We start from the raw sequence: 24,606 nt of genomic DNA, 5'->3' as shown, positions 1-24,606 counted from the left end.
AGAATATTCTTTGGCTCCCCTTGTGCCGAATCAATAAATTTGGGTTGAATACTCTACCCTCGAAAACCGTTGCGATCCCCTATACTTGTGGGTTATCAAGACTATTTTCTGGCGCCGTTGCCGGGGAGCATAGCTCTATTCTTTGAGTCACTTGGGATATATATCTGCTTATCATTATGAAGAACTTGAGAGATCCAAAAACCAAGATCTATCCCTCAACTATGAGGGGAGGTAAGGAACTGCCATCTAGCTCTGCACTTGATTCACCTCCTGTTTTGAGTAAGCTTGCGACACCTACACCTGCTTCTGCTATTCGTTCTGATATGTCGCATGTTATTGATGATGCCACTTCTGCTATGCATGATACTTATGATGAAACTACTTCTATGCCTGATACTACTGTGCCACTTGGTAAATTTCTTGATGAACAACTTGCTAGGGCTAGAGAGATTGAAAATATTGAATCTGATGATACTGATGAAAGTGATGACGAAGAATCACTTGTTATTCCTAAGGGTTATGTTTTTGATCAAGAAGCTTCTTTCGCTATTTTAGCTTGGAAAAATAGAAATGAACTCAAAAGGTTATTAGCTAAATGGAGTAAGCAATCTCTAAATGCTAGAATGAAACCTGGCCCTGCTTTTGCTACTTCACCTATCTTTGTTACTGATAAGGATTATGAATTCTCTGTTGATCCTGATATAATTACTTTGGTTGAATTTGATCCTTTTCATGGTTATGAATCTGAAACTGTTGTGGCACATCTTACTAAATTGAATGATATAGCCACCCTGTTCACTAAAGATGAGAGAACTCGTTACTTTTACATCCTTCAAATATTTCCGTTCTCATTAAAGGGTTATGCTAAGATATGGTTTAATTCTCTTGATCCTGGTTGTGTACATAGTCCCCAGGATATGATTTATTACTTCTCTGCTAAATATTTCCCTGCTCATAAGAAACAAGCTGCTTTAAGGGATATATATAATTTTGTGCAAATTGAAGAAGAGAGTATCCCACAAGCTTGGGGGATGCTTCTCCAATTACTTAATGCTTTGCCTGATCATCCTCTTAAGAAAAATGAAATACTTGATATCTTTTATAATGGACTAACCGATACCTCCAGAGATTACCTGGATAGTTGTGCTGGTTCTGTTTTCAGGGAAAGAACACCGGATGAAGCTGAAATTCTATTGAATAATATGTTGGCAAATGAAAATAATTGGACACCTCCAGAGCCAATTCCTGAGCCTATTCCTAAACCAACTCCGAAGAAGAGGGGTATTCTATTTCTCAGTCCTGAAGATATGCAAGAGGCAAAGAAATCTATGAAAGAAAAGGGTATTAAAGCTGAAGATGTTAAGAATTTACCTCCTATTAAAGAAATACATGGTCTTAGTTTACCACCTGTTGAAGAAACATATGATCTTAATCCTTTACCTATTGAAGAAACTCATGGTCTTGATAACCCGACACAGGTAGTAAAGGTAAATTCTCTCTATAGATATTATAAAGCTGAAATCCCATTTACTAAATTTGCTAGCCCATGCTTAGATGAGTTTGATAAATTTATGGCTAAGCAAGAAGACTTTAATGCTTATTTTGGTAGACAATTGAAATACAATTCAAATATGCTTGAACACTTGGGTGATTATATGGCTAATGTCAAAGGTGAACTTAAACTTATTAGTAAACATGCTTATATGAACAAGTACTTAAAGCTCAAAATGATTTGCTCAATGAATTGAATAGTAAAGATAATGATAATGTTGTTAGAGTGGCTACTAGAACCGGTAGAATGACTCAGAAACCTTTGTATCATGAAGGCCACCCTAAGAGAATTGAGCAAGATTCTCAAAGAAATAATATAGATGCACCAAGTCCTTCTAAAAGGAAGAAAAAGAAAAATGATAGGACTTTGCATGCTTCTAGTGATCCTATTGTTGAAACACCTGAGAATCCAAATGATATTTCTATTTCTGATGCTGAAACACAATCTGGTAATGAACCTGAAACTAGTAATGATGTTACTGATAATGATCATGATGATGCTCAACCTAGTAATGATAATGATGTAGAAATTGAACTTGCTGTTGATCTTGATAACCCACAATCAAAGAATCAATGTTATGATAAGAAAGATTTTGTTGCTAGGAAACATGGTAAAGAAAGAGAGCCTTGGGTTCAGAAACCCATGCCTCCCCCCCCCAAACCATCCAAGAAAAAGGATGATGAGGATTTTGAGCGCTTTGCTGAAATGATTAGACCTATCTTTTTGCGTATGCGATTAACTGATATGCTCAAAATGAATCCTTATGCTAAGTATATGAAAGAAATTGTCACAAATAAAAGAAAGATACCGAAAGCTGAAATTTCCACCATGCTTGCTAATTATACTTTTAAGGGTGGAATACCAAAGAAACTTGGAGATCCAGGAGTACCCACTATACCATGCTCCATTAAAAGAAACTATGTTAAAACTGCTTTATGTGATCTTGGAGCCGGTGTTAGTGTTATGCCTCTCTCTTTATATCGTAGACTTGATTTGAATACGTTGAAACCTACTGAAATATCTTTGCAAATGGCTGTTAAATCAACTGCTATACCTGTCGGTATTTGTGAGGATGTGCCCGTTGTAGTTGCAAACGTTACTATTTTAACGGATTTTGTTATTCTTGATATTCCCGAGGACGATAGTATGTCTATTATTCTTGGAAGACCCTTTTTGAATACTGCAGGGGCTGTCATTGATTGCACTAAAGGCAATGTCACTTTTCATGTTAATGGTAATGAGCATACGATACACTTTCCGAGGAAACAACCTCAAGTTCGCAGTATCAACTCTATTGGAAAAATTCCATCGATTATATTTGGAGGTTTTGAATTTCCTCTTCCTACTGTCAAGAAGAAATATGACATTCTTATTATTGGGGATGTGCATATCCCCGTTGAAGTAACATAGTGTTATTTGAAATTTCTCCGGTTCCATGTTATTCGGAATGAGTTCGTTAACAAGACTTGATCAACCTTGTTAGTGGATTCCTTTTGATGATCATGAGATGGATGAAATTAGAGAGCACAACCTTCTGTACCCCACTTTTACTTTCTGTTATTTATATTAAATAAAATAAAAATAAATATTTTTTTGTCTATTATCTGATTATCCGTGCAATATAAAAATACCCCAAAAATAAAAGTTCTCCAAATGCCCTGAAATTTAAATATAATTTTTTCTAGAATATTTGAGAATAGTTGGCACTGAGAACACAGCAGGGGGTCAACCACCTGCCCACGAGGGTGGAGGGCGCGCCCCCTGCCTCGTGGGCCCACGGTGGCCCTCCTCCACTTATCCTTTCACCCACACACTCCTTCTTCCTCCCCCAAACACGAATATCCAGCTCAAACCCGAGTCCAAGCTCGTTTTGCTACCATTTTCGATCTCCTTGCTCAAAGCACCTCTCACAAAACTGCTTGGGGAGATTGTTCCTTGGTATGTGACTCCTCCATTAGTCCAATTAGTTTTTGTTCTAGTGCTTTATTCATTGCAAATTTTTGCTACTTAGGTGACCCTGTTCTTGAGCTTGCATGTCAAATTTATATGGTCAAAAGTAGTTTTGATGCATGATATAGGCCCTAGGCACTTGTAGGAGTAGTTGCTATCAATATTATTGAGTTTGGTTTACTTTTATTTTGAAGTTACTAAAAAAATTCAGAATTTTTCAGAGGAAGAAAATTGCTTAGGAAAATGTTCCAAGGTGGTTCCTCAAGGAAGCAAGGACCCAGGCTTGCAATGCGTGATGCTGATGAAGAGCCACCAAGAGACGCTCCAGTGCGTCCTTATGAGTGGCCTTCTGAAAATTTTATGGATCGAGCGGGAATTAAAGAAGAATTTAACGCATATTTGCGTAACGCCGATCTTGTGAGCTTCGAGGAAGAGAAGTGCAGTCAGTATCACAACCTCACCAGTAACTTTGTGAGGAGGTTTGAATTCTCAACTTCACGTAATTCTCCAACTGTCCTGTTTGATCTTTATGATAATTCCTATACTATGGACTTAGAGGATTTTACCATTGCATGCAAACTTCCACAATGGGGTAGTATAAGGGATCCTCGCAAATATGAATTTAGAGATTTTCTTGCTAGCATAATTGTGGGAGAATCTAGAGATATTACACAAGCTACCATAGGGAGCATTCACTTTCCTGCTATACATTACTTTGCTCTCTTCATAGGTATATGGATTAATGGTAAAGATGAGGCATGTCACATGTGTGTCCCTGACCTCAGTATTCTTAGGAGTGCTGTGTTAGCAGATAAATCTTATAATTTGGGAGCCATTGTTGCACGTAGGTTGCATCTTAATAGATTTAATGGTGATTTCTTTGGTGGAATTTATGCAACCCGCATAGCTAATTTTCTTGGTGTAGCCATATGCGAAGATGATATTGAATTACCTCCGGCTTATCTAGATTTTAATGCTATGGTTCACCACCAGTTTGTCGAGAGGAATGAATCACCTCTCCAGTATCGACTAATCTTTGACAGACGTCGTGCTGTCCGTATTACTCTCCCTGCTCCTGCCTTCTTTGATTATCAGGCAAGAGGAAGATATACTATCACCAGAGAGGAGGCAGATGAGTACGAGAGGAGAGCGGAGGCCGCTCGTCGCCATGCTGCAGCTCAGTAGGCGATAGCCGCTGCATCGCAGTACGACCCCAACTATTATTATGGATATCCGCCAGGCCAGCCGTGGCCATAGACCAACTTAGGCCAAAAGCCTAAGCTTGGGGGAGTATGTATTTCCCACCGACATTACATTTATGTTCACACACTCATTGCTAGATGTCGGTGCTTATACTTTTTCATTGTATCAGCCATGCTAGTTTATTTTCCTTTTTATGCTTTCTTCGTGTGTGTTTAATAAACCTTAAGAAAAACAAAAAAAATTAGTTGTAACTTTTAACCAGTTTAATTTCCATGCTTGTAGTAGTAATTAAAAAGAAAACCCAAAAAGATTTCCTGTTCTTCTTTTGCTTGTTGGGAGCTTTCCCGTGTAAATAGTTTTATTTTTTTTCTTTCCTTTGGGGGTCGATAGGAGAAGACCATAATTAAATTATTGAAATGGCTCTTATATGCATTATTGTTTATCTGACCAAAGAGCCCATATTGCCTTGTCTTCTCCTATTTATTGAATGCCTGCAGATTCCAGCTTAGTCCAATGCACGAGCACTATTATTATTATTCACATCATTTGATCGTGCAAGTGAAAGGCAATTATGATGATATATGATGGACCGGCTGAGATGAGAAAAGTTGGTATGAACTCAACCTCTTTTGTTTTTGTAAATATGATTAGTTCATCGTTCCTGATTCAGCATATTATGAATAAACATGTTTGCAATGACAACTAGAGATCATAGTTTCTTGTGCCATGCTTGATTAGCTATGAGTTATAATCGTTTACCTTGCGTGCCAACATGCTATTGAAATAGTTGTGATGTGGTATGATAGGGTGGTATGCTCCTCTGAATGATTTAAGTGACTTGACTTGGCGCATGTTCACGCATGTAATTGAAACAAAATCAACATAGCCTTCACGATATTTATGTTCATGGTGGATTATATCCTACTCATGCTTGCATTTGGTGTTGATTAATTTTAATGCATGTTCATGACTGTTGTCGCTCTCTAGCTGGTCGCTTCCCAATCTTTTGCTAGCCTTCACCTGTACTAAGCGGAAATACTGCTTGTGCATCCAAACTCCTTAAACCCCAAAGTTATTCCACATGAGTCCACTATACCTACCTATATACGGTATCTACCTGCCGTTCCAAGTAAATTTGTATGTGCCAAACTCTAAACCTTCAAATAAATATCCTGTTTTGTATGCTCGAATAGCTCATGTATCAACCAGGGCTGTCTGTATCTTCCATGTTAGGCGGGTTATTCTCAAGAGGAGTGGACTCCGCTCCTCACTCACGAGATAAATGGCTGGTCACCAGGATGCCCAGTCCCATACTTTATGCAAACTAAATCAAAATAATTGCAAACAAAACTCCCCCTGGGACTCTTGTTAGTTGGAGGAACTCGTTGTTTCAAGCAAGCCATGGATTGATGCTTGTTGGTGGAAGGGGGAGTATAAACTTTACCATTCTGTTTGAGAACCGCCTATAATGTGTGTAGCATGGAAGATATCGCCATCTCTTGGTTTCTATGTTGACAATGAAATTATACCGCTCAAAATATTATTCACCTCTGTTTCAAAACCGAGCTCTGGCACCTCTACAAATCCCTGATTCCCTCTGCGAAGAGCCTATCTATTTACTTTTATGCCGAGTCATCATCCTCTTATTAAAAGACACCAGTTGGAGAGCACCGCTGTCATTTGCATTCATTATTGTTAGTTTACATTGAGTATGACTTGATTGGATCTATTTTACCATGAATTATAATGTCTAGTCAGTCCTTGGTCTTTAAAGGTGCTCTGCATTTATGTTTTGCGGTCTCAAAAAGGGCTAGCGAGATACCATCTTGTTATATCATATTATGATTGTTTTGAGAAAGTGTTATCATCCGAGATTTATTATTATGGCTCGCTAGTTGACTATGCTATTGATATGAGTAAACTTGAGACCTATGCGTTATTGTGAATGTGGTTAGTTATAATCTTTGCTGAAAACTTGAATGTTGACTTTACATATTTACAACAACAAGAGCAAACCGAGTTTGTAAAAGTTTTTCTTTATCACTTTCAGTTTGTCAACTGAATTGCTTAAGGACACGCAAAGGTTTAAGCTTGGGGGAGTTGATACGTCTCCGTCGTATCTACTTTTCCAAACACTTTTGCCCTTGTTTTGGACTCTAACTTGCATGATTTGAATGGAACTAACCCGGACTGATGCTGTTTTCAGCAGAATTACCATGGTGTTATTTATGTGCAGAAACAAACGTTCTCGGAATGACCTGAAACTTCACGGAGCAACTTTTCAGAAAATATGAAAAATACCTGCAAAAGATGAAGGCCAGGGGGGCCACCACCTCTCCACGAGGGTGGGGGCGCGCCCCCTACCTTGTGGGCCCCCTGTTGCCTCTCCGACTCCAACTCCAACTCTATATATTGTGTTTTGGGGAGGAAAAAATCAGAGAGAAGAAATCATTGCGTTTTACGATATGGAGCCGCCGCCAAGCCCTAAAACCTCTCGGGAGGGCTGATCTGGAGTCTGTTTGGGGCTCCGGAGAGGGGAATCCGTCGCCATCATCATCATCAACCATCCTCCATCACCAATTTCATGATGCTCACCGCCGTGCGTGAGTAATTCCATCGTAGGCTTGCTGGACGGTGATGGGTTGGATGAGATCTATCATGTAATCGAGTTAGTTTTGTTAGGGTTTGATCCCTAGTATCCACTATGTTCTGAGATTGATGTTGCTATGACTTTGCTATGCTTAATGCTTATCACTAGGGCCCGAGTGCCATGATTTCAGATCTGAACCTATTATGTTTTCATCAATATATGAGTGTTCTTGATCCTATCTTGCAAGTCTATAGTCACCTATTATGTGTTATGATCCGTTAACCCCGAAGTGACAATAATCGGGATACTTACCGGTGATGACCGTAGTTTCAGGAGTTCATGTATTCACTATGTGTTAATGCTTTGTTCCGGTTCTCTATTAAAAGGAGGCCTTAATATCCCTTAGTTTCCGTAAGGACCTCGCTGCCACGGGAGGGTAGGACAAAATATGTCATGCAAGTTCTTTTCCATAAGCACGTATGACTATATTCGGAATACATGCCTACATTACATTGACGAACTGGAGCTAGTTCTGTGTCACCCTAGGTCATGTCTTGTTGAGCTCCACCATTGCTACACCTCCATTTTGCTCATTAATCTCAATTCCTCCACCCAAACTTGTTGAAACTTTGGGGATTGGGAGAGCAAGACCCGATCTACACTTTGACCAAACCAAATTGTGTTCCCCATAATATTTGTCCACCATTGACTTGTTACTCTTGGAGCTTGGGCTCCTAGGCGGTTAGAGGTTCCTCCGGAAACTTTCTTGCTTATGGTGTGCTCCAGAGAAGTTTGTAAAGGTGTGGTGGTCGCCTTCAAGACCAACCCCGAGTGATCCGAGGCTCATCCGTTGGGGTGACTCGAAGAAGATTACCGTGAGCCTTCAGTGGCGTTCCGCAAGCTTTGGCTCCAGCACCGCTCCAAACGGAGAGTAGCTCTTCCCCAAGGAAGAGTGAACTTTTGGATAAAATCCGCGTCCTCGTCTCACTTGTGGTTAATCCTTTCCCGCACCTTACTTTGCTTTGTATGCTTGTTGGCTTGCTACTTAGATTGTTGCCTAGCATTTTTAGCTTGGAGCTTACTTGTCATATAGGTTGCATTCACCTAGTTGCATATCTAGTGAACCCTATTTATCCACTAAGCCCTAAAATTATTAAGAAAGATTAAAATTTGTAGTCTCCTATTCACCCCCCTCTAGTCGACCGTATCGATCCTTTCAATTGGTATCAGAGCCTCGTGCTCTAATATAAGGTTTTACAACCTTTGACGATATGGTCGATCTAGGGAATGAGGGAGGTGGCGCACCCATTGCGGAGGATGGTCAAAACCTACCCCTCGCCACGCCCGAGGCACTTGGTGCCCCGGTCGTTGCTCCCGCTGCTCCTATTAACCCGGGTGCCCCTTTGACCGCGGCCGATATTCTTTCAATGTTTGCAGACCGCAAAGCCTCTATATATGTTGTAATAAGTTTGGTCCTCGGTCAAGGAGGAAATTGATGCTTGCTTAAAGCCCTCGACATCCGCATCAAACTCATTTGATCCAAATGCCATTCATGATGCGGATGACTCGAGAGAACCTCTTGCATCTCCGGCTCATACTCAAGTTCCCACGTACAATGTCGTGGAATATTTTTACTCACCTCAACCTTTGCAACACCCTCGCATTAATCTTGTTGGGCATCCGCCCCCTTTGAAAGCTAATGCGTTTGCTAAGTGAAAAATAGATATGGAGTCTTACATGCGCAGTGCTTCAACCCAACCGTGGTGGATTGTGGTTAATGGATTCAACCCCAAGGATCCAATGAATCTCACTCCAAGAGAAGCGGTTGATGACCAACTCAATGCAACCGCACACAACATGTTGCGCATCGCTGTGACCGAAGACTATAGTGGCTCCATTGCTCTCCTTAAAACCGCAAAGAAAATATGGGATTGCCTTGAGGAGGCTCTCGAAGGAGATGGCAAATTTATTGTGAAGAGGATGACAATTTTAATTTAAGTATGATGGCAAACTTACATCTCCGGAACATGATTTTTTTTTACTATGTAGCATCTTAAATATACTTGCATAGCCATAGCATTTTTTAATTTATTTCCATGGCAAAAGGATTGCATTTTTGTCATGGCAAAAATACTTTTTATTCGCATTGCAAATTTTAGTTTAAGTTGCCATGGCAAATTTCCTGGTTTTTAAAGACATGGCTTTTATTTGTCATAGCAAAGAAAAACAAAATTATGGCCTTTTTATTATGTTTCGCTACTGGCTTTTTTCTCCGTTTTTATATTTGCAGGAAAGGGCGCGAACCGAAATCGTTCCTATTTCGGTCTGGGAACGTTCAACCAATATCGACATCCTAAAAAAAAAGGCTGCAGTGACCCCATCCTACGGTATACGATACTCCTGTACCGTATCGGAAGCGAGTCCTATACGGTCTGCTTCTACGCGCGTCAGCTCGAAGGCAAAGCAGAGCCAACAACTCCCGCCCCGCGAATTCGAATACGAAGAGGAGCCGCAAGCGCTGGCGCGCCGGCGAAGAAACGCGGGAGCTCGCGAAGCCAAGAACCCTAGCGCGATCGATCGCGAGCGAGTAGTATAATAAGCCAGGAGGACCAAGAACTCGATCGATCCATCGACCGCCCGAGGGAGCAAAGGACTCGCGCGCCCTATCCATCGAGAACTCCAGCGAGGCCAATGGAGGCGCCGCCGCAGATCCGCCAAACCCTAAGCGAGATCAGCAGCCGGACCCCCGCGGCCCTCCGGATCGCCGTGGGCATCCGCCTCGGGAGCCTGCCGCCCTCCGCCGCCGCCGGCCGCGAGGACGTCGCGAGTTACGCCGCCTCCCTGGCGCGGCAGCTGCAGCCTCGCGCGCGGCGGAGCAATCCCCCCACGGGCGCGGCCTTGAGGATGAGCGCCGCGTCGTGCTACTTGCCGGAGCACGACGAGGACGCGCACTTCTTCCACGCCGTGGCCGGCGTCATCGGCGTGGCGGACGGCGTCGGGGGGTGCCGCCTGGAGGGCCTGGACGCCGCCGCGTTCTCGCGCGGGCTCATGGCGAGCGCCCTGTCGGAGGTCGTGGCGTCCTCCTCCGCCGCGCCGCCGCCCGGCGGCATCTGCCCCTACGCGCTGCTGGAGAAGGCGTACCAGCAGACGACCGCGTCCGGCACGCCGGCGGCGTCCACGGCCGTCATCGTGTCGCTCGCCGGGAGGGCCCTCAGGTGGGCGTACGTCGGCGACAGCGGCTTCGCCGTGTTCCGCGACGGCCGGATCCTGCACCGGTCGCAGCCGCAGCAGTGCTACTTCAACTGCCCGTTCCAGCTCAGCTCCGACTCCGACGACAGCAACAAGGTCAGCGACGCGGCAGTGGGCGAGATCGCCGTGGAGGAAGGCGACGTGGTGGTGGTCGCGTCCGACGGGCTCTTCGACAACGTGTTCGACGCGATGCTGGAGAAGATCGTGCAGTCGGGCCAGGCGCTCAGCTTCACGCCGAAAAACATGGCCGACATCATTGCCAGCCAGGCTTACGCCGCGGCGAGGCGTACCCAGGACACGCCCTTCAGCGTCGCCGCCCGGGAACACGGACGGAATAAAACCGGAGGGAAGAAGGACGACACCACCGTCGTCGTCGCCTTCATCGAGTCTCGGGACATGGCATGATCTTACCATAGCTACCTAGGGATGCAGTGATGAGCATCAGTATAGGAGTTAGCATGGTCGTATCATATGTAGTGGTGTCTGTTATTACATCAGGAGTTGGTAACTTCGTATGGTCTTGCTACCATGAGACTTAGCATGATCTTACCGAAGCTACAGTGTGTCATCACATTCCTTGGTTAAATCAATTATATTATTCTTTCTTAGTACAATGTATTACTGGCTTCCTTGGTTAAAAATTCTTTGGAAATGTATTACTGGCTTCGTTGGTTAAAGATTCTTTGGAAATGTATTACTAGCTTCGTTGGGTAAAGATTCTTTGGAAATGTATTACTAGCTTCGTTGGGTAAAAGCCATCATAAAACTACAGGATAAGAGAATCGAGTACCGCCTGACGTTCCTCATTTAAAAAGGCACCATCATTTGTCAAAACAACCTGTACTGGAAGTGAAAATTTTCCAGTAGCCTCATCAGCCACAACCAAGAAACTGTTACAGCATGAATAGTGATGAAGGGTTAGGGTGACAAAGCTACTAAAAGCCATCACCAAAACAACTGGTGAGTTCCTACATGATCACCCTGCTACTCCTAACCAATATCGTGTATGAATGCTCCACCTTCCACGGGGAGCCTTGCCACCAATCTCTCGTACTGCCGAGCTACCCTCAACAGTCTGGATCACCCTGTTTTCCTTCTGCGCAACCTGAGTTCCTCATGACTCTATTTGCATTATGTGGCGCTTGAATTCTTGTAATCACTCAGAACTGCAGAGTTGGAGCCTGTGACAAATAGATACTTATCTGGTGCTCAACAAGGATCAACTGTGAAAAGAAGACAAGGCTGTTTCAGAGCAAAGCACACTTTGTAGAAACCTGTAAACAAGTTATAAGCCGTACATAAAGCATTAGACAAACAAGGGGGCTGAGGAGCAAAAGGAGAAACCTGCCCCAAAAATCTAGGGCTTCGTGAATATGAACTAAATCCTTTTGTGTTTTCTTTCATATATAAAATAAAATGTAAACAAAGACTACTAAACCTTGTTCGGTTAAACCTCTCTCAAAGAGGATTGGAAAGGATTTGAGGAGGATTTTGACTTGTAGGGGATTTCATCCTCCTAAATCCCCTTCAAACCTCTTCCAACTGAACCAGTCCTTATTGTGTTGAATGAACTAAGATGAAGGAAAATAAAGCACAAAATGCTGAACCAGCTTGTGATGTCTATAAGGAGAGAAAAAGTACCAGAAGTAACTTCAGTGTGGAACAAAAGGTTCAGAAGTCATATTTTGTTCTGCCACTCTTCAAGATTAGGCACAACATATCAGATAATTGAGAGGTTGAATTGTAGAAATCCCATGCCTCGAGCATCAAACGCTTTCTTGAACCTTTGAAATGGACAACCTAAGAACATTATATCAGATTTGGCATGTTATCATATATTTAATGAAAAAAATGCTGGATATATTAACATGCCCCAAAATCAGCAAGCGGAACACTGGACAAGTGGCAACAATGAAAAGCAGTGTACTAGTAATATAACTGTGCAACTAGTGGTTAAACAAAGCTAAATTTTATCACGAGGAGAACATGGATAGAATAAGTTCTTAAGAGTAGGAAACATACTGTACCTTAACATCCAAGGGCATACCATGAAACTGTCCAGCACCCTCAGGTGGAGTCCAATTATAAACTTCACAAGGCAAAAACAGAACAGATGCTCCATTGACTTCACCAGTAAATGTTTCATGCCTAGAAAACTTCCCAAAGGCTGATGGTAGATAAGACTTCACAACCCATGCCAGTGCTAACTGATCACCAAGCATGCGGGACGCCTTCATATACTTTAGATTGTATGCTTTAAGAACCTCGTTGAAGAAGTCGATAGCCCTGAAAGCAAATGAAGGAATTATTTAACTCAATGCCAAGTTTTCATACCAAGATCTGTTACATAGATGTTCACTTACTTAGAGATGCCATCTCTGGTCCCTCTCACCGCTACAAATCCAGAGTTCAAGGGTTGGCCTTTGTTATTACGAAAAGTAAGAGCAAGGTGCCAATGAGGATAGCTCGTGAAGATATGTCCAAGATCCTCAACCACTGCCATATCAGAGTCAGTGAAAACAACACAGTTCACACGGTCAACCTCCTCAAGTTTTAGCTCTAGAAAGGCCTACATATGGACCAGACACACAAATATATCAGTCTTCTGAAAAAATTAACACATACAGATGGTTGCATGCAGTAATATTTCCAAATCATGCAACCAGTACTTCCGAAAAAAGCATATGCAGGAAGATGTTTGCATGAAGCATACAAACTTACAATGTAGGACTTGATCCTCTGAAGCATCAGGTTGCCCCGAGAATAATTTCCCTCGATAGGCAGTATTGAGGCCTTCCCTTGATTTATTGACAACTTGGATTTAGGATCAGTCAATATTATCACATTGCTTTTTGGCATTGACACCTACATAGTTCTATAAATAAGATCAGATGTTAAGCAAACATCCTTGCAATCGATAATGCAGGAAGATCATGTGTTCCTTCTACTTTTTGAGGATTCAATTTATATGCCAGAAGGCAATCAAACATACTACATAAAAGAAGAGGGGAGTCAGAGTGGTATCAATGTTCTATTTACAGTGTTCGCTGTAATTTCTTCTCTTTCTCTACTACCATTGAACTACTCTCAGTATTCTCTTAGCTGACAGTGATTATGAATCATTCCCAACATGATAAGAAATTCAATTATCTTCATAGTTAGTGGACAGCACAAACAAGAGGAAAAGGAAGATCCACCTGTATGAAGCTGATGAAAGTGTTAAGAATGGCCATGGACCTTTCCTCCTTGCTATAAAAATGCTTTCCAACAGTTACAACATCCGATGACGGTTTGCCAGCCCCAGCTGGGTCAGAACTATAGGTTGTGAATACTGTAACAAAAGAAACATGCTCTCCCGGTTCACTTGACAAGCTTATCTTATTCACAGCTTTAAGTCCTGGAGAAAATGGTAAAATGCAGTCAGTGGATACACAATAGATGCTGATTCCGTTCACGCTACAGAAGTATGAATAATCTTATGTGGTATCCTGCAGCATTAACTGGCACTATTAAGCATACACAGGACATTCTAGACCGTGATCAATTTTACATTCAGAACAGCATGTTACAATCTTTAAGCACTGATAACGGGATTCTCGTTTCCTAATCTCCTTGGAGTTGTTTCAAACTGGTACAATGCAGTTAGAGCTTACAGTGCAAATGAGAATCACAAGTCACAATGCGAGCAACCGAAACTAAGAGGAGAAACCTTGGCACTGGAGGCGATCGGGGCGGCCCTGGCCGGCGGCAGGGCCGAGCACGAGGCGGTCGGGACGCTTCGGCAGAGCGGGAGGCGGCATGCCCAGCTCCCTCTCCGGCGCCCAGCTCAAGCGCAGCCTGGAAACTGCAAGAAGCGACACCAGATTGGATCGTCAGCAGGGCGAACCGCGCAGTGTGTGTGCTGGAATCGAGGGGTGGAAGGCGTCGCGGGGCCGTACCGGAGTAGATTAACGGCGCGAGGAGGATGAGGAGCAGCAGCGGGATGAGGGGGACGCCGCGGCTTCGGGGCCTCGAGATCGCCATGGAAGCGGCGGCAGCGGAGCGAGAGCGAGTTTCCCCTCGGCGGCGGCGGTGGATATTTTACATTCAGCCACCGTTCTTCCGCGTAAATTGCATTCGTGCGCTCCAAACTCCAGAGATTCCGTGAAGCAAGGGAAGGAGGGCTAGCAATGCAAATATCCAACTTCACAAGAACTTTCTCAGAAAAAGTAGAGCACCGCCACGCCACCGAGTGATTCTGATTCTCCCGAGCCCCATCGCCATGGCGCCTCTGCCCCGCGGGAGGTAAGCGGCAACACAACGCAACTCCCAGCCCAGAGCCCGCGAGACCATTCGCCCCCTCTCCATCCCCGCCCGAGCCCTCTCGTCCAGGCCGGCGGCCGGGATGTCCTCGTCGTCCGCCGCCGCCGGCGCCTCCGTGCCGGGGGCCACGCCGGCGGACGCCCTCCGCCGCAACCGTATCATCTCCAGCAAGCTCTACTTCGACGTGCCGGGCTCCAAGGTCAGTCGTCCGTCCGGGAGACGCTCCTCCGTTCACCCCCGATCACCCGTTAATCCGTGGCTGCGGTTGCCTGGCAGGCTCCGGTGGTCTACTCCACGGCGTACGACATCGCCTTCCTCGGCATCGAGAAGATGTGAGCTGCTCTGCTTCCCGCCTCTCCTCCACCGTCTGCCTAGCTGCGTAGACGTGCATCGGACCATGGCTTACGCGCGTCCTGTGATGTGCAGGCACCCGTTCGATTCCTCCAAATGGGGCCGCATATGCAGGTTCCTCACCAAAGAAGGCCACCTGGAGAAGAACCGAGTGGTGGAGCCATTGGAGGCTTCCAGGGAAGACCTGCTGGTGGTAGGAAACAATCTGTTTTCACTTGGTTCATACTGTCTGATACCCTTTAAGTTTGTTCCATGGCTCTGCTTGGCCAGGTTCACACGGAGGCATACTTGAACAGCCTCAAGAGCAGCTTCAGGGTTGCAGCCATTGTAGAGGTACTAGTTTCTCAGGGGAAGTTGAATTGGTGGCCTGATTGATAGTTTGATACTCCCTCCGTTCACAAGACTACATACGTACTGAAATGAGTGAACAAACACACTAAAGCGTGTCTATATACGTTCGATTCAGAAAAAAAAAGTTAGAACGTCTTATATTTATGAACGGAGGGAGTAGCAAATTACGATGGCACGGTTTGCTAAACGAGATGTTTTATCTCAGGTTCCTCCATTAACGCTCATTCCTAATTGGCTCGTACAGCAAAGGCTACTGTACCCCTTCCGGAAACAGGTGATCTCTCGTGATTCGGTGCTCCCGTCTGTACTGAGAAGTACCAGGTGCATAATTTGGGTGCCACTGCCAGGGAAACTCTGTAAGCTAGTTCTTTCTTCCATAGGTGGGTGGGTCCATTTTATCAGCTAAACTTGCGCTTGAGAGAGGATGGGCGATTAATGTCGGTGGAGGGTTTCACCATTGTTCGGCGGAGGAAGGGGGTGGATTTTGTGCATACGCTGATATTACGCTCTGCATTCAGTTTGCGTTTGTCCGTCTGGATATTTCAAGGTGAGAAGCCTATACTGGCTGGACTGTAGCTGTAGAAACTATGTTCCTTTAATCTCTGCAAACTATTTGTTTGGCTTATATAACATATGTGCTTGCCTGACAGCTGTAAATATATTCTGTCAAATATCTGTGTTGGTAAGCATCCTCTGTCATGCCAATCTTGCTTTATTCCCTAGGGATTTTGCTATGCTTGTTCGCATCTTCGCAAGCACCTTATGCTGCTTGGCTAGTTACCTAGTACATGTGTGGGCAGTGAATGCAAGGATGCAAACCAATATGTACATTGCTTACTAACTATTTTAGCTTCATAAGCACCTATTCCCATTTAAATACTTGCAGAGTAATGATCATAGATCTGGATGCTCACCAAGGAAATGGTCATGAGAAGGATTTTGCTCATGATGGTATGTCATATATTTTGTTCTCGTATGCATTTTTGTTTTCACTACGATGACACAGTGATGCCGATTTTCACTTGCAGGAAGGGTTTACATTTTGGACATGTACAATGCTGGAATTTATCCGTTTGTAAGAACCACAATCTAGAATTCTTGTCACACCTGTGGAACGTCAATTTTTTGCTGCTGGTGGTTATGCTCTGACTACCCTTATGCAATATGTGGTTAAGGATTGCTTATGGTGTAGAGGTTATTTATCAAGAATTTTTGTCCGTGTCCTGGTGTTGAGCATAAGTTTTCTTCCCTATCCCATAAATGCATATTCTACATCATGTTTTGGAAGATACCATCCAGTTCTTTTTTCGAGAAAACGCAAAAAGATTTTGCGTTTCATTTCATTGAAAAGGAGAAGAGTTCGGTACAAATAGGCATTTACCAGAACTAAAAGAACAGCAGTCAGCTGTGTACATAAATCAATTTTTAGTGTTGCTATGATATCTATGACACCCACTCTTCGAAGATTAGTCTGTTGTTATTGTCACCAGCCTTAACTTCAGTCATTGTGTATTATCATTCCGTTTTACTTAGTACTAGTAATATTTCTTATGTTCTATGTGAACTGATGTGACTTTATTTTAGGATCATGCTGCTAAGCGATATATTGATCAGAAAGTTGAGTTAGTTGTAAGTTGGACTTTGCAAGCTGTTGATCATATTTTTCTTCATTTAATTCAAATATGAGTTGAGTGCACCATTGTGCATTTTCAGAGTGGGACAGAAACAGATGATTACTTGGATCAGCTTGACAAGGCTTTGAAGGTACCTTCACACTATTATAGATGGGGTGCTCGCTAATATTTGCATTTATAAATGGAGTTGTCCTATGCACTGCAATTCTTAGGGACAAATAGGTGAAAGATGTTATGTTAGGTGCCATATATTATACTACCTCTGTACCAAGATGTAGACGTTTTTTGGTTTTGCATAGGACATAGAAAACGTCTTACAGTTTGTTATGGATTGAGGGAGTATATGACATGATTTATGTTCTGAAGCTTATACTAAACTGGATGTAGAGGTGACTTTTAATATACTATTTTAGAATGTGATATAAAAGCATCGATGGTATTGAATGAAGTTATTTGCATCTATCTTCAACTGAAAAGGAGGTTTGAAATGGGAAAATAATATATGATGAGTTCAAAGCAGTTGGCACTTTCCCTTTAACTATTAATTCTTGTTGTCCGCAATTTAAATATAATTATTTTTACCAAACGCTATTTAGAATTCCTTTTGGAGCATGTTGTTTGCAGGTCGCCCAAACTAGATTCCAGCCCCAGCTTATTATTTATAATGCTGGGACAGACATCCTGGATGGTGATCCATTGGGCAACTTGAAGGTACTTCTCTGATCAACTCAATATTTTGACAAAGATCAGGTCCATAAGTAACTCCCTGTGCAGAATGTAGGTGCAACCTGCATAATTTTTCTAATGATATTATCCTAAAGATTACAGAACTTAACCATGAACGCATAATTGCAACATGACTTGGTATGTTTCAATAATTCTCTTCCTAAGCTAGAATTTTCTGCCTACAACAGTAAACTGGAAAATAAATCATTGGGCGCAGAAGTATAATAAACAATAAATACTTATAAACAACATATTATTGCCTTTGTTTTGCTTGTGTTCCCTGCACTAATTAGTGTTATACTGTTATACTGCTGCTGCATGCTTTCTCCCCAAATTCTAGATAAGCCCTGAAGGTGTGGTGATCAGAGATGAGAAGGTGTTCAGATTTGCAAAAGATCAGAACATTCCACTTGTCATGATGACATCAGGTGAGCGGCTTCTCCTGCACTCTGTGTTTTTTGTTCCTTTCTGCGAATGACATACCGATTTGCTCATGCCCCACCCACCCCTTCTCAGGAGGCTACATGAAGTCGAGCGCACGTGTAATCGCAGATTCGATTACCAATCTCTCACAGAAGGACTTGATACAGCTAGGTAGCCAGCCAGACTAAAAGAGGAGCCTCTGCCACCCACAAGCGTTCAAACTGAAGGGCACATCCACATCCACTGGATGTATAGTGTGTAAGAAGAGGTTTACAGTTCTGTCATATTAGCATGTACTATAAATCACAAAAAGTCTTGTCACCTTGTACATACTGTCATAAGGCCTTTGTTTCCAAGAAGATTACGCAATAGGGAAGCTGAGAGCGCCATGATGACAAGAGAGATAACACCCGGAGATCGCCGTTGATCCCCATCGTCAAACTATACTATATACTATACGGGTTTCAGTTACTATTTTCTTGTGGGAAGCCAATAAATACTGCTTGAAGAATCTGCACTGTATAGATCTTGAAGGTTATCAAGAAGAGATATAGTATGATGTTTTTTTGTCATGCCGGCTTTCCTGACAAGACCATTTTTTGGGGCTTTCATCATCGGTTTGTTGGATGGTATCTGTTTTGTAATTCCTGCTACTTGGAACTCTGGTTCCTTCCCTTTTAGAATCATGACAGCTCTCGGCGGAAAGAAACAGATAGTTGAAGCTGCCAGGAAACCATCTTGGTAGTTTTTTTAGGGGTGACCATCTTGGTAGTTGGCACTGAACCACCGAGCTTCATCATCCAGTGCTCGAATTTGATGCCAGGCTACTCCTTTCAAACAAAATTCGTCAGTGCCTAGAGCCGACTCATATACTGTGCAGGAAGTTGACCAACTCTGGTGCCAGCAAAAAGGAAAATTCGGAAAACCGATTCATCTCATGTCAAAACTGCAACATCAGGCCTTGCATAGACGACAAGTAACTACTGTACTAACTATCAGCAAGCCGAGGACTACGTTACACTAAAATAGGAGGCCTTCAATCTTGACCCGACACTACCAAAACTCAACAACAATGCTACATGGGTAAAAGACGAGAGAAAGAAAAAAAAAGAGAGGCCGCCATTGCGACCAAGCACAGTCATTTTCCTGCCTCCTTCTCGGGCTCCCTGACACGGTCAATACTCAATACCAACATCCTGCCTACGGCGACCTTGGGGGTGGCACCGGCGGCGGCGTCTTCGTCACCGCGTCCTCGACGACCTTCGCCAGAGCTTCCTCGAGCCGTGTCGCGTCGACGGCGTCGTCGCCAGCCTCCTGCAGCAACATTTGAAAGGTTCGTCAGCCTCCGGTTAATAAGCTTCATCGGTAAGTACCCTGACCGCGTCTATGTCCAGTTTAAATTAACCCAGTCATGCCAGGTCGCTGGAACTCCTTGATCACTATCGTACGTATCTACTCCCTCCGTCTTATATTATGAGGCGGAGGAAATAATACTCTGTCATTGTCAGTGTCGGAAAGACACATCAATTAAGAAACTAACTACGGCAGATGTTTCCTTGATGATGATATTGCATCAAGTCTGCATTTTTCTTAAACCGGATCAAGAAGGCATGGCAGCTGGCTAAAACAAGACCATGGCTAATTCGCAGCGCGGTTTGAAGAAAGTATTTTACTTGTGGCAGTGAAAAGTGAGACCTGGTTGAAGAGAATGCCTGAAGGAAGAGCGATGGCTCTGCTGCTTTGCTTGGTTTTACTTGGTCACATATCCAGTTTCTTGGTCATAATTCGTGGCCACATGGCAATGGAGCCTTGAAGGCTTGGAAACGTGTGTAATTCAGGCAGGAGTATATTCAGCTATATATGATTGTTTAACTGGTCAAAAGCGAGTCATGTCTGCTAAAACGTAAAACCAATTCAAACAGCCGGATTAACTTAATGCTGGTTTGACGCGTGTCCGGTTCTCAGGAAAACTAACTTTGACCTAGCACAGCTTTCATCAGCGTAGTCGCTGGCTAGTCTAGATTCTTCGAATCTTCCGTAAAAATGGTCTAGCTGAGGTCAATCACGCTAATTTTCCCTTCCTGTCGAGCATGAAAGCTAGTCAACCCCACACCAAATTAAATATTAGTACTATCTCCTTTTCGGTTTGTAAGGCCCACAAAATTTCCTAGATTGATAATTTCACCAACAAAATATGAGTTACGTATCACAAAAATATAACATTATAAATATTCAAATGTTATGTTTTCTAACGAAGTAACTTTCGCAATATACAATTCATATTACATACTAGGTTGAATTGTTGATCTAGAAATATGCGTGGGCCTTATAAACCGGAAAATATGGGAGTAATACTTCTCCGTGTGTGTTCTGAAATTTATCTTTGACTAAGGATTTTGAGTAATAAAATGTGGTGTACTCCTTCCTTTCCGTTTGAAAGATTATATCTCTTTTGTTTCTTTTTTGCTTTTCTAATTTGTTAGTCCTATTTTTATTGCTCTATATCACATGTTTGGATTTCGATGCACATTAAATTGCTACATGCAAGGATTAAGGCTAGTCATAGTGAGAAGTATCATATACTAGTATCATGCATATGATACTAGTGTATAATACTACCTTCATAATGCATAGTATCATAAAGTAGTATCATAAATGATCATATTTATTGTCATGCATGACACAAAGTAGCATAACATTTAACATGACACGGTATCAACATATGTTACTCTAAACCTTTCTTTCTTCTTTAATTGTGTGTCACATAAGCATGTTTGCTAGTCCCAAGTGCATGTTACCGGTTATGTTACTCCCACTATGGCCAGCCTAAGGTGGTGTTTGGTTCTCTAGTCCTAGGACTTTTTCTAGTCCCGACTAAAAAGTCCATAGTCCCTAAAAAGTCCCTCCCTATTTGTTTTCAGAGACTAAAAAGTCCCTAGTCCCTTTCTTAGAGGTTATTAAATGACCATGTTGCCCCTAGTATATAAAAAAATAACAATTAAATAACACCATGGGGTGGCGGGCCAATGGGTGTATGGAGGGGCATTGTTGGAAAAGTCCCAAAAAGACTCTCCTTGAGAGTCTTCTTCATTTAGTCCCAAATGCCTAGTTTAGTCCCTTAAAAGTCCCTCCCGTTTGGTAAAAAAGTCTCTAAGAGAGACTTTTTTTAGTCCCTACACAAAAAAAGTCTCTGGAAACAAACACCCCCTAAATGAAAACTCACAAATGCATGTAAATTCCTGCTCTGCCACTCATGCATGTGTTGTAGTTAATATAAATTAATACGTTAGTAAAGAAAAATGAGTGCGCTAATTGAGTACTTTTGCAAACTACGAAATACATTTCATCACCCTCCATCTGTCTTAGTTGAGGAGATTTTTTAATTGATCCTGAAGGAAGGGAGCATGTGTCAAATAATTATACCATCCAAGACTTATTTCCAGTAGGAATCTAACAATATAATTTTTTTAACGTTGGATTAAATTTGGTGGATTATAACATAAACCACCCATCCAAGAAGCGTGTCACTCACATGGTATACCCCAAAAACTGTATAGCGCTATATTTGTCTTGAAAAATAATTTTAAAATATTAAAAAAAAATATTCCATGTACATAGTTAAAAGAGAGGAGGTCAAAGTTGCTCACGAGAGGCTATGCAAAATCCAAAACGTTCTACTAAATCAATGACGATTAATATGGACCGGAGGGAGTATTTGGGAACGAAATGTTAGTTGAACCCTACTCACTAGTGCAACACATGCGAACCTGTGGTTGGATGGTTAGAGGGACTGTGGTATCCCCAGTCCATCAGGGTTCAAATCTTGGTGTGCGTATTTATTCTTGGATTTATTTCAGGATTTTCGGCGATGCGCATTCAGTGGAAGGAGACGTTCCCGTCGACGACGAGGTGCCTACGATGACTTTGTAAATCTTAAGATAATATGTCGGCTCAGTCTTTCGAAGGTGCTCATAAGGATAAGATGTACATGTATGCGTTTAAAGGGTGAGTGTATGCGCGTGTATACGAGCGCTTATGTGTTAAAAAAAAGTGCAACACATGCGACCATACGGAGGAAACGAAGCGGTACGACCGTACGAGCTCTTACCGCGATCCGCAATGTGAGGCTGGCCCGTGCAAGCGCGCTGCTCTGTTGTCTCGCCTCCACGGACAGCACGGCGAAACCCCCGGCGTCCTTGAGCCGCGCGAGCAGCGGGGTCAGCAAGTCCGACATGTCGCACTCCGCCCGCACCGTCACCCGCACGCTCACCTCCCGCGACTGCTGACCTGGCGTCGCCGACGTCGACGTCGACGCCCCGGTGGTCACCTCCACCTCCACCGTTTTCCCCGAGGGGTCAAAGCCTGGGCTCTGGTTCAGGCCGAGCCGCGCTTCGAGCTGCAGGTTCTTCTCTCTGAGCTGGGACACCTGGGATACCAGCCTCGCCATGTACTCCGTCGTGCTCGCGAGGACGTTGGCCTTGTCTTTCTGCAGAACGAATGGAGTGAACGATCGCGATGAGATGCTGCTGTGAATCGTGCATCCATGGCGAGATGATCTTGGGTTTGGACTTTGGAGTCGTACCTTGGAACCGGGAGGGAGCAGAGCTCTGAGTGTCTGGAAGCTGTCGTTGAGCCGCTCGCGCCGGCGCCGCTCCGAGATCACGTGGTGCAGCTGGCTGGTGGTGGACGGCGCGCTGCTGCCCTCGTGGCGCGCCGTGGCGAGCTCCGTCCGGTTGCGCGTTGCCGTGTGCACGCTCGCCAGGAGGGAGATGCACGCCTTCATCATCCTCTGCCCCGGCGCGCCTGGCCGCGGCCGCGCCCTTGGCGAGAGCGCCGCGCGATACGGCTTGAACGCCGTCGTCCGCCGCGGCGACGAGCGGTGGCTGGCCAGCCAGGGCGGACACGGCGGAGGCGGCAGCGTGGAGGTGCTCGGCGGACCGGAGGAGGGGGTGACCGCGAGCATTGCCTGCGCCATTAAGGCATAATCGTCGGCTTCGGCCATCGGCGCGAGCAAGCCGGCCAGCGGCGACGCCTGCATCATCGGTGGCCGCGTGGATGGCTCGCCCGCCGCTGCTACCGGCGTCGCCATTGCGCGAATGAGAGAGGAGTACTCCGGGCTCCCGATGGAGAGTGACGGCACGGGGGAGGACGAGGACGACAGCCCTGTCGGCGGCAGCTGGAGGAGGTCCTCCAGGAAGGACTGGTGCACGTGGTCCGCCACCGCCGCCGCTGCCACCGATGTAGTCGACAGCCCGATCTCGATCTCGCCGCTCTCGCAGCCCATGAACACCGCCATCTGCCGTGATCACCAGATCAACCCATGTACAAATGAATATATGCGCCATTGACGCAATGCGTAAAAACAATGAGGCGTCGCCGTTGATGTACGTACCTTCGTGCCGGCTTCCTGCAGGGACAAACAGAGAGAAACGAGCAAAAGGTCAGCCATCAGCTTCAAAGTTCAAACGCAGACCGAACTATCGCAATCGATGGTCTGCAACTGCAAGATGGAAGAGAAGTTTTCGTAGACGCTGACTGACATGGTAGAACTGCTGCTGCACCTGCAGCGACGCCGACGCCGTCAGGTCCGGCTCCGGCAGCTCCACGTACGCGCGGCCCTCCCTGTACGCCCACCCCGGCACGCACCTGCATGCTCGACCAGCCATCGTCAGAGAGAATGGGTCTCGAAGAAGCTGAGGACCGAGCTGTGCATTGCAATGCGTACCCGCTTACGACGGCGCAGAGCGCTCCCCGGTACGCCTCGAAGCTCGCCCGTGCGCGAGCACCGCCGCCGCCGATCCACGCGTCCAAGCAGAACAAATGGCTGGCGAGCACCGCAGCAAAATACGCCATAAAGAGCAAAGGACAGAAAGACTCGAGAAGACCAACGGCGCCGCAGCGCGGCGTACGAACCTGGACGGGAGCTGGGCGGTCACCGGCGCCCAGAGGCAGAGGTAGAGGCAGCCGGGGACGCGCGCCGCCGCGCGCTCCAGGACGAGCGCCCGGGGCACGGCCGCGAGCGCGAAGACGGAGTCCATAGGCACCGAAACCACCGTGCGGGGGCCGTCCCTCTCATCTTAGGAGGCCGCCGGCTCCAAGGTCCATGGCCGTTGCGCTCTGTCTCTGACCGGCGCGTACTACCGCTGCCATGAGGGCGGGCGCGCGCGCGTATGTATGTGGAGGCTGGAGAGAATCGAGTCGATGTGGCAGGCTGGCAGCCGGGAGTTGGTGAGAGGGTCGGGTCGTTTGAAAAGTACAAAATGCACGTGGACTCG

General features: G+C 44.8%; 3 protein-coding genes across 5 annotated transcripts; 1 reads left to right on the top strand and 2 right to left on the bottom strand.

Annotated features, from left to right (window-relative positions):
* Positions 1 to 11,305: 11,305 nt before the first annotated feature.
* LOC119328830 lies at positions 11,306 to 14,668 on the bottom strand. 3 transcript variants are annotated; one of them, XM_037601823.1, is made up of 8 exons: positions 14,483 to 14,668; positions 14,254 to 14,388; positions 13,742 to 13,941; positions 13,266 to 13,409; positions 12,908 to 13,113; positions 12,572 to 12,830; positions 12,186 to 12,344; positions 11,306 to 11,818 (listed from the first exon to the last, which is right to left on the bottom strand). In XM_037601823.1, exons 1-7 carry the CDS (start codon positions 14,565 to 14,567, stop codon positions 12,216 to 12,218), a joined length of 1,158 nt encoding a protein of 385 aa, XP_037457720.1. In that variant the 5' UTR covers positions 14,568 to 14,668; the 3' UTR covers positions 11,306 to 11,818; positions 12,186 to 12,215. The 3 variants fall into 3 exon arrangements, with proteins under 3 accessions (XP_037457720.1, XP_037457721.1, XP_037457719.1); XM_037601824.1 differs by having other exon boundaries at positions 11,306 to 11,725; positions 14,483 to 14,667; XM_037601822.1 differs by having other exon boundaries at positions 11,306 to 11,767; positions 14,483 to 14,663.
* A 102-nt stretch (positions 14,669 to 14,770) lies between these two features.
* LOC119328831 (histone deacetylase 2-like) lies at positions 14,771 to 18,913 on the top strand. Its single transcript, XM_037601825.1, has 13 exons — positions 14,771 to 15,045; positions 15,123 to 15,178; positions 15,273 to 15,390; positions 15,468 to 15,530; positions 15,754 to 15,822; positions 15,929 to 16,095; positions 16,435 to 16,499; positions 16,577 to 16,623; positions 17,133 to 17,177; positions 17,262 to 17,312; positions 17,807 to 17,893; positions 18,249 to 18,336; positions 18,425 to 18,913. Exons 1-13 carry the CDS (start codon positions 14,929 to 14,931, stop codon positions 18,517 to 18,519), a joined length of 1,068 nt encoding a protein of 355 aa, XP_037457722.1. The 5' UTR covers positions 14,771 to 14,928; the 3' UTR covers positions 18,520 to 18,913.
* Positions 18,914 to 19,339: 426 nt separating this feature from the next.
* Positions 19,340 to 24,369, bottom strand: LOC119333603 (putative transcription factor bHLH041). Its single transcript, XM_037606448.1, has 7 exons — positions 24,245 to 24,369; positions 24,057 to 24,155; positions 23,872 to 23,977; positions 23,724 to 23,738; positions 22,914 to 23,627; positions 22,440 to 22,817; positions 19,340 to 19,645 (listed from the first exon to the last, which is right to left on the bottom strand). Exons 1-7 carry the CDS (start codon positions 24,367 to 24,369, stop codon positions 19,532 to 19,534), a joined length of 1,551 nt encoding a protein of 516 aa, XP_037462345.1. The 3' UTR covers positions 19,340 to 19,531.
* Between the last annotated feature and the right edge of the window lie 237 nt (positions 24,370 to 24,606).

Source organism: Triticum dicoccoides, chromosome 7A (genome assembly GCF_002162155.2).
Source record: "Triticum dicoccoides isolate Atlit2015 ecotype Zavitan chromosome 7A, WEW_v2.0, whole genome shotgun sequence".
Taxonomy (NCBI): domain Eukaryota; kingdom Viridiplantae; phylum Streptophyta; class Magnoliopsida; order Poales; family Poaceae; genus Triticum; species Triticum dicoccoides.
The sequence above is the reverse complement of the archived record's forward strand: the minus strand, read 5'-3'. Positions and strand labels throughout refer to the sequence as shown.